Below are 10,000 nucleotides of genomic sequence, written 5' to 3'. Positions count from 1 at the left end.
GTTGGAATGTGGTGATGGAATAGTTTTGTTTCCCTGTTGTCTACTTAAAGCATCAAGTTAGCCTGACAGAACTTTAACATAAGTAGAAATTACCCATAAAGGTATACTGCTAGTAGCCATTTTTGTGTCCGCCCCGGGAATCTGAGTTCAGGTCAATCGCGCGTAAGGAACCATAGAGCAGAAACCAGAAAGACATTTTAGTACGACTGAACACATGAATCCACTACGGACAAATATTCCTCTATAATAAATCAAATTGCTTGGCCAAAGTCAAAATAAAAATTTTCGATGTCCAAACTTGCCTTTTTTTTTTTTATCAAATCAAATCAAATCAAATCAAATCAGCCATCCTGAGTCCACTGCTGAACAAAGGCCTCCTTCATAGCATTCCATGAATCATATGGCCGTGGGTTTTTTTTTTATCGGTTAAGGTTTATTGCTTTTTCTAGTAGAACAACTTTATAAATATTTTTCTGACCCGTAAGACATATCTACTCAATTTTTGGGGTAGAGGGGAAGTTTTCGCTCTCTCCGATAGAGGATTAAATCTATCTCAATTAACAATAAAAATATTTTATATGCTGTCGTCAGATAATTTTGTCCAGTTGTAGGGGTACGCTTGGGGCAAAAATGATATTTTATCACGAAAGAGAAGTGTGAAAAAATACATAAAGTGGAAGTTAAGCAAATCTTCACCTGATGAAAGGGACACTTACCAATACCGAGATAATGTCGGTAGGGTTCCACTTCTTGGACCCTGGCAGTGACTCTGTCCACTTGGTATTTGAGCTCTCTCGTCTTGATCTCCATGTCGTAGGAAATTTCGTCGATCCTTCGAACGCGATGGTACAAGGTACTCCGGTAATTTCTGAGTGCCCGCTTCACCTCTAAAAATCATAGATGTATAAGCATATATGTATATGCATAAAGTATATGCACATACGTATATATATGTATGCATATGTACACACACACACACACACACACACACACACACACACACATACACACACACATATATATATATATATATATATATATATATATATATATATATATATATATGTGTGTGTGTGTGTGTGTGTGTGTGTTAAAGACATTGAACAGAGCTTCTAAAAATGTTATATATATATATATATATATATATACATATACATATACTTATACATATACATATACATATACATATACATATACATATACATATATGCACTAATATATGGGTAGGTGTGTGTGTGTGTGTGTGTGTGTGTGTGTGTGTGTGTGTGTGTGTGTGTGTGTGTGTGTGTGTGTGTGTGTGTGTGTGTGTGTGTGTGTGTGTGTGTGTGTGTGTGTGTGTGTGTGCGTGTGTGTGGAAAGGGAGGAAGAGAAAAGAAGAAAGGGAAGGTGAAGGGAATGAAGCGGTTTGGGGAGATTGAGAGGAGGAAATAGTCTTCGTTCGATTATTATTGAACTCGTAGTTATTCAAGATCCTTTCGGTCACAAGATCCTTCTGTGTCCTTGCATGAAATCAAAGTGAATTTATGAGAAAAAAAGAGTTTGTAAGAAATCCGAACACGACATACCTTCCCGTGAATTTCTTGTCATTTGTTCGACATACTTCGGGATGTTGTCGAACTCCTGCCGGGCTCTTTGGGCTGTGCTCGTCAGGTTCTGTGCTTGCAAAGACTCCAGGATCTTCAGCTGGGGCCGGAAGGAAATCTGGAAGGAGCCAAGAGAGTATGATAGAATACAGGGTATTATTTACTCTGTGGAAAAAGAACAAGGTTCTGACACACGGGAAGTAGAAGACTCGTGACTTCTGGAAATCTCGAAGAATCTTCTGGAACAATTGGGGCAAAGACTCACGCTGTCGAATCGTATGTCGATACGCATCCCTGTGGTGTCGAGTGTCTTGCATAGATCCATGTCCTCCTCGGAGCACTTGGTGACGAACCGGTCCAGGTCGCTCTGGAGGTCGGCCAGCAAGGTGTTGACCTGAAAGAGGAGAAGACCTCAATACAGCGAAAAAAAAAAATCTGGCTTCTGGTCATCGCAAGAGGCCCTCCAACTAGACATGTTGCTTATGTGTCTGTGTTCTGCTGTCAGAGCTGCACAGTCTGATAAAACATCCGTCCCCTGCGTCTCATCTTGGCATTGTGGGTACCAAGGTGACCAGGTTGAGCATAATCATGCTAAATTGAACGTATTTCCCCCATGAAATTATGCTGTATTGATAAAAATGTATAACAGAAATTAAACCTAAGTTGAGCAAATTATTCAGCATCATTTTTGCCAATCTAGCACAATTTCAGTTGTTTCTTAGCATATTCCAGCTTGAGAAATCCAGTGGTCCTGGTGGACACGCGTCTCCTGTTCTGTTGCGGACAGGACAGAAAACGTTTCGTAGTAAAATATCGTCAGGACAACATTCACGAATCGGTGAGACCTCACCTCTATGCTTCTGCTGGCAGCTTGGTGGATGGATTCCTGAAGGACCCTCATACGGCTCGATATACTGTCAATACCTGCAAGAGAGAGAATAAAATAAGAATACGACCTAGCAATAGGAGTTCGAATATAAATCACCGTAAGACCTTCTAAAGTAGGCTCTAAAGTCAAGTTCAAACACTTGTTTAGTTTCAACCGAATTCCCTTTCTCTATTCCTCATCCTCTCTCTCTCTCTCTCTCTCTCTCTCTCTCTCTCTCTCTCTCTCTCTCTCTCTCTCTCTCTCTCTCTCTCTCTCTCTCTCTTTCTTTCTTTCTCTCTCTCTCTCTCTTTCTCTCACTCTCTTTCTCTCTCTCTCTCTCTCTCCCGCCCAACGTCCACCATTTTCTACAAGCTGACCACCTAGAGAGAGCTGACACCCTGCCAATGACTCCTCACTCTCACAGAAAACGGTTCTTCCCGAAGAAATCTATGGGAAAGTTCGAGAATTGTTGCCGAATACTGAGGTCTGAGGATTTCGAGTCAGAGAAACCCAATCCACCAAGACCTAAAGAGGAATCTATGAGATGTACTTGCTAGAGGTGTCCATACAGGACGAAAGTCAAAAAGAATCATTCCCCCGCCCTCCATCTTCGAAATCTAATAACAAGGAGCGTTTTGGACCTAGGACCGGGCTCAAAATGGCTTTCTAGTTTCAACTATCTTCTCCCATTACTCACAAACTTTTTCACATAAAGGAGCGCTAACAACGAACGGCTCTTTCCCTTTGTTCTGCTCCTCCTCCTCTTCCTCCCCCTCTTCCTCCTCCTCCTCTTCCTCCTCCTCCTTCTCCTCTTCCTCTTCCTTCTCCTCCTCTTCCTTCTGTCAGCCACTAACAGAAACAAATCCACACAACACGGACAGCTGTCCAAAGCTTCTCCCCAGATGGATGCAAACCAAGGCCCGCGGGCCGCGTCGTTTCTGACTCAGTGAAACTCGCGGAAACGGTTATTAAAACCTGGAGGAGGATGTGGAACTGAACTCGGACTTACTGCCGCTGATGTGGAGCAACGAGTCAAGTGCCACTTCGATCTGTGCCTCGGTGGCCAGTTCCCGTTGTAAAGGTCGTCCAAGGAGGAACTCAATGTCTGAAATGATTATCATAATGGTATATAATAGATATGGTAGTAGTGATAATTATCATTGTACTGAGGAGATGAAGAAAAGCAAGAAGTATATATGGAAAGTATAGTTCTTGATGGTGACAACACCGATGATAATAATGATGATAATGATAATGATAACGAATAATGATAATGATAATAATAATAATAATAATAATAATAATAATAATAATAATAATAATAATAATAATAATAATAATAATAATAATAATGATAATAATAATAATAATAATGATAATAATAATAATAATAATGATAATAATAATAATAATAATGATAATAATAATAATAATAATAATAATAATAATATGATGATGATGATTGATGATGATGATTGATGATGATGATGATGATGATGATGATGATGATGATGATGATGATGATGATGATGATGATGATGATGATGATGATGATGATGATGATGATGATGATGATGATGATGATGATGACGACGACGACGACGATGACGATGATGACGATGATGACGATGATGACGATGATGATGACGATGATGATGATGGTAATAATAGTAATGATAATAACAATAATAATACTATTAACAATAATAAATATAACAACAATAATAACATCACTGAATATGAAACGACTTAACCTACCGTCCAGGTCACTGTGGATGGCGGAGATGACTTGTTCGAGAGAATTGGTTATCAAGAATCGAAGCTGGAGTTTCGTGTTTTTTAGGTAAGTGTTCAAGTCGTCCACGTTGTTACTGATGCTGACCCTGCTCTCGGCCACAGCCCCCTTCAGCCTCTCGTTGCTGAAGGCCATCAGCCCCAAACCAATTCTGAAGGAGATGAAGGAGAAGTGACAGAAGAGGAGAGATGAGTATTACTGTGATTAAGGCCCTCCCATTGATAAGACAGGAGCTTCCCCTAAAGTGTTTTGCCCTGGAAATTGAAATCTTCAGAGTTGTTAATTCACTGTTCAGTAGCCACGTACAGGTGTATGTAATATCCCGAATACTTTCATGTATGTGTGTGTGTGTGTACGTATGTATATACGTATGTATGTATGTCTGTATATATGTATGTATGTATGTATGTATGTATGTATGTATGTATGTATGTATGTATGTATGTATGTATGTATGCATGTATGTTTCAAGTTACCCTGTTTATCTATTGATATTCTATTAATTTTTTGCATCTGTGCGGCATCACATAGCTCTGAAACAGAATATAGTTTACATCTCATCCTCACTACCTTACACTGTAGAAATACTCAGGAACGCCACTCACGCAATGATGAATAAAATGGTTGCCATGGAAGCGGTGAGAGTCCTCCTTCGGCAGTTGAAGCAAGAGCCGTGCTTCTGGATCTTCTGTCCTCCACACTTGCCGCAGAACCTACAGCAACAGACGAAGAGACCCGAGGCCGGCACAAGGATGGCCAGCGTGAGACCGATGACCATGCAGGCCACCAGGCCTGGCTCGACTTTCATCGACTGCAGAGAAAATGAGAACAAGAGCTTCTGAGAGGAAAATATCTTAAAAGAAGAAGAAGAAAAAGAAGAAGAAGAAGAAGAAGAAGAAGAAGAAGAAGAAGAAGAAGAAGAAGAAGAAGAAGAAGAAGAGGAGGAAGAGGAGGAAGAGGAGGGAGAGGAGGAAGAGGAGGAAGAGGAGGAAGAGGAGAAAGAGGAGGAAGAAGAAGACGAGGAAGACGAGGAAGACGAGGAAGAAGACGAAGACGAAGAAGACGAAGAAGACGAAGACGAAGACGAAGAAGAACGAAGAAGAACGAGGAAGACGAGGAAGATGAGGAAGACGAGGAAGACGAGGAAGACGAAGAAGACGAGGAAGACGAGGAAGACGAGGAAGACGAGGAAGACGAGGAAGACGAGGAAGACGAAGAAGACGAGGAAGACGAGGAAGACGAGGAAGACGAGGAAGACGAGGAAGACGAAGAAGAAGAAGAAGAAGAAGAAGAAGAAGAAGAAGAAGAAGAAGAAGAAGAAGAAGAAGAAGAAGAAGAAGAAGAAGAAAACGAAGAAGAAAACGAAGAAGACGAAGAAGAACGAAGAAGAAGAAGAAAAAAGACGAAGAAGAAGAAAAAAGAAGAAGAAGAAGAAGAAGAAGAAGAAGAAGAAGAAGAAGAAGAAGAAGAAGAAGAAGAAGAAGAAGAAGAAGAAGAAGAAAAGAAGACGAAGACGAAGAAAAAGAAAGAAAAGAAGAAGAATGAGGAGGAGGAGAAAAAGAAGATGATCATGATGAAGAATTATAAGATGATGATAATGAAATAGATACCATCACTTCATTTTCATAGGACTTCATTCAGTTCGACAGAGATCTCCCCTTCCTGGTGATAAACGGAATTAAGTTTGCAAAATTAGATGCAATCGACTGATGATAACCCGAAAAAATACAGGTAACAAACAAAATACGATCACTGTGGCAACAAAGGTACCAATGATGAATCTAAAGTGAGTACCCAGGAATAAATACGTTCATATAAAATGAACAAAAACAACATAAATATCATCCAAGATAAAAATGAAAGAATAAGCAGCTAATGATGAAATTAGAATGTCTACCAGTAATATTCATAATCCTATAATACATGATTATATGTTTTCAAAATTATAGGTATTTAATGAGACAATTCACTATGAAGTAGAAACAGAAATACGATACCTCCATAATGAGCTCTTGCCCCGTAATTCGCTGTTCCAGAGCCATTTTGGCCAATTCTGAAATATAAAAGAAAAAAATGATAATAGGGTCGTAAAGTGTAAGAGACTGGTAGATAAAGGTAGACAAGTAAAGTAGATAGAGGGGTAGATGGCGAGAATTTCAATTTTATGTGTAGGATGTTTTCCGAACAAGCCGCGAAGGAGTTGCATAATATCGCTCCCCGCTAGGGAACATATATCTAAACGTTGACATGTTTGTCAGCGTACACACATGCACACACACACACACACACACACACACACACACACACACACACACACACACACACACACACACACACACACACAATCAAATTATGGATTATGTGATTACAAATCTACGACAGAATAACTTAGTTATTTCACCACCTGAGCAAGAATCTCAAAGTTTCGATATTTAACTAAGTTTCTCCTGTTTTTACCATAACAAGACACGATATTATGAGAATATGTTTCAGACAAATATTAGAATAACGGCGAACATAAACACCGGAAATGGCGAAGACTCTTTAATACTCTAACGTCTCGCTTACAACGGAGCTTCTTCGGGAAGTGTAGAGCACGCAAGGTCAAGATGGGCACTCCTTGTGTGCAACGTCGGAGGGTCATTGCGTGCCGGTCGCCTCGTGACGTCCGTTCCTTACTGGACCTCATCCGCTCCCTTTCTCCCCCTTCCTTGTCTTCCACCTCAATTAACCCACCAAGTTAGTAAAGCCAACGCGTACAAGTGTCGCAACACCCTAACTACGTTCTCGTGGACCCACAACCAGGCTGGAACCTATGCTTTTATCCCAGCATAGGGTTATACATTGATTTGTGCCCCTTTAATATCTACAGGGATTTTCATTAGCTCAATGAAATCGCCTTGAGTCAGAGAGAATTAACATAAAAGTCGATTATAACCCCATAAGTGTTGATTGAGATAATGTCCGACCCTATGACGTCTACAGGTGTTCCCTTCAGCTGAATCAAATCGCCTGGCTAGAATGAAAATAGAGGTCGAATATAAACGCCAAAGAGTTAAGCTTCCGCTTGAAGACGACTTTGCTTACAGTATTCTAGATTTCCTTAAGGACAAATCAACAATGCTTCTAATAATCGTATAGATTTAACGTCTCGTAGTTCGTCATTCAGTTTCTACATATATGACGCAATGGTGATTTGACATTTGGAGATTCGAAAACTAAAAGATTGTAACCTAAATCGTTTCTACTCAGATGAACTCATTTGAGTCACGTAGGTGTGACAAAGGTTTGCTCGAAACGGGCTGAACCCACTGACTAGAATAACTTAGTGAGATCCAGACTAAATATAAGAAACGAGTATTGACGAAATACTCAACAAGGGCCCTAGACACACGTACGCAATGGCGACGTATGTGAGCTTCACCTTTCAGGAGTGGAAGCCAGACAAGGCAGCCCGGGGTGCACTAAAACATGGGGAAGAGGGAGGCAGCCTACGAAAACAAATCTTTACGTAGCTGACTGTCAGCTTTGCTTTTGTCCTATAAGACGAACGACCAGTTTCATTATCGTCGCATAAAGACGAGCAACAAGTTTCATTCTCGCTTTATAAGACGAACGACGAGTCTCGTTCTCGCCGTATATGACGAGCGTCGAGGTTTGTTGCCACCCTACGAGACGAACGACAGATTTCTCTCTCGTCCTATAGAACAAATGACTAGTCTCGTTCTCGCCCTTTACAACGAGCGACAAGGTTCGTCCTCGTCGCTAAAGACGAACGACAAGTTTCTTTCTCGCCGGATAAGACGACCGGCAAGCTCAGTTCTCTCACTACAAGACGACCGACAAGTTCTGCACTCACCCTGTAAGACGAACAACACCACGCTTTACGGCTTAGAGGCGAGGGGAAGGAAAACGCTCTCTCGTGGCACTTGAACGTGCAACAATAACCCCAACAAATAAATGCTTGAACTTCCTTCTGTTAAGGAAAAGGCTACATCATGATCTTGCAGCTATACATCTTTGTTTCATTTCGCTTTGTGTAACTGAATGTGGTTATCTTTTATTTATCTATTTATTTATTTATTTATTTATTTATTTATTTATTTATTTATTTATTTATTTATTTATTTATTTATTTATTTATTTATTTATTTATTTATTTATTTACTTATTCATTTATATATTTATTTATTTTATTTCTATTTATTTGTTTATTTATTTATTTATTTATTTGTTTGTTTATTATTTATTTATTTACTTTTATTTCTATTTATTCATTTATTTGTTTATTTATTTATTATTTATTTATTTATTTATCTATTTATTTATATAAATACTTATTTATTTATTTATTTATCTATTTATTTATCCATTTGTTGACTGTATCTCCAAGTTATATTTCATGAGAAGAGCAGAAAATCCTTATCTTTATCTCTCTACCTTGGAATGTGGTTCTACAAAAGGAAATTATCTGAAGTACTTACTACACCTCATGCGATAATTACTGTAGGGAAGAATACATGAGCTACTTAGGGAACAAGAGCGATATTTGCATATCATATAAAGTCACTTTGGACTGACTTGCAGGTTCAATATTGTACCAGTTGGGAAATCTCTTAGACATCATAAACCCATTTTTCGACCAAGGAGGTACCATGAAGATGGATGAAACGGTCTTGTGGTGGCCAGAACAGAAGAAAGCGCCCCAAACTTTAGTTCTCTCACAATCGAAGTGACGCAAAAAAAAAAAAAAAAAAAAAAAAAAAAAAAAAAAAAAAAAAAAAAAAAAAAAAAAAAAAAAAAAAAAAAAAAAAGGAAATGACTAAGATAGCTTGGCGCCGGACAGAATAAAAGAAAAGTACCATCATCCGACATGGAAAGAATTAGAGCTTCAAATAAACTATTTTAACCCCTTTTCTTCCTCGAAAGTCTTGACTGGAAGGCAACAAATGATATTCCGGTAGAGGCTGCAAGTATACCAGGGCGTCGCATGACGACTCTGGCTCAATTTTCGTGCGGGATTTTGGTAGACAATAAAGCTTTCTGATGGATTCGGCCTAGTCAACACTTAACCCCCAGGATGGGACTTCAAAGTTAAATTCCTGACATACTTTCAGCTTTGGCCTGTTTGTAAAATACTAAAATCTATTTATGCGCAAACGTATATCTGTATGGATATGTACTGTATATGCATATATAGATATATATGCACACTCATAGATATGTATATTGGTAAACTATGTGTATGTATATAAATGTCGATACTAATATTATTTATCATTATAATCAATATCAACATCAATACTTATATTGATATTACTATCACTATTAATATCAATATTGATATTAATATTAATATTATTAATAATATTAATATTAATATTAATATTAATATTAATATTAATATTAATATCAATATTAATATCAATATCAATATTAATATCAATATTGATATTAATATTAACATTAATATTTTTATTAATATTAATATCAATATTAATATTAATATTAATATTAATATTAATATCAGTATTAATAATGATATAATACTAGTATTAATGTTAATGTTAATGGTAATGGTAATGTTAATGTTAATGTTAATGTTAATGTCAATATCAATATTGATATTAATGTTAAGATTGATATTAATATTAATATTGATATTCATATCAATATCAATATTAATATTGATATTAATATTAATATTGATATTAATATCAATATTAGTATCAATAGTGATGTCAGTATAATATT

General features: G+C 37.7%; 1 protein-coding gene across 1 annotated transcript in view; it reads right to left on the bottom strand.

Annotated features, from left to right (window-relative positions):
- The window catches only part of prom (prominin), a 60,770-nt gene that overhangs the window by 23,449 nt on the left and 27,321 nt on the right, over nucleotides 1–10,000 (bottom strand). Inside the window, exons 2-9 of the mRNA XM_076176661.1 lie at nucleotides 6,244–6,299; nucleotides 4,852–5,057; nucleotides 4,210–4,397; nucleotides 3,461–3,556; nucleotides 2,434–2,507; nucleotides 1,849–1,977; nucleotides 1,566–1,701; nucleotides 717–887 (exon numbers count right to left, since the gene is read on the bottom strand). Of these exons, the coding sequence (XP_076032776.1) occupies nucleotides 717–887; nucleotides 1,566–1,701; nucleotides 1,849–1,977; nucleotides 2,434–2,507; nucleotides 3,461–3,556; nucleotides 4,210–4,397; nucleotides 4,852–5,057; nucleotides 6,244–6,299 (1,056 nt within the window). The remainder of the gene's footprint in view (nucleotides 1–716; nucleotides 888–1,565; nucleotides 1,702–1,848; nucleotides 1,978–2,433; nucleotides 2,508–3,460; nucleotides 3,557–4,209; nucleotides 4,398–4,851; nucleotides 5,058–6,243; nucleotides 6,300–10,000) is intronic.

Source organism: Oratosquilla oratoria, chromosome 39 (genome assembly GCF_046742065.1).
Source record: "Oratosquilla oratoria isolate Oo_2021 chromosome 39, ASM4674206v1, whole genome shotgun sequence".
NCBI lineage: Eukaryota > Metazoa > Arthropoda > Malacostraca > Stomatopoda > Squillidae > Oratosquilla > Oratosquilla oratoria.
The sequence above is the reverse complement of the archived record's forward strand: the minus strand, read 5'-3'. Positions and strand labels throughout refer to the sequence as shown.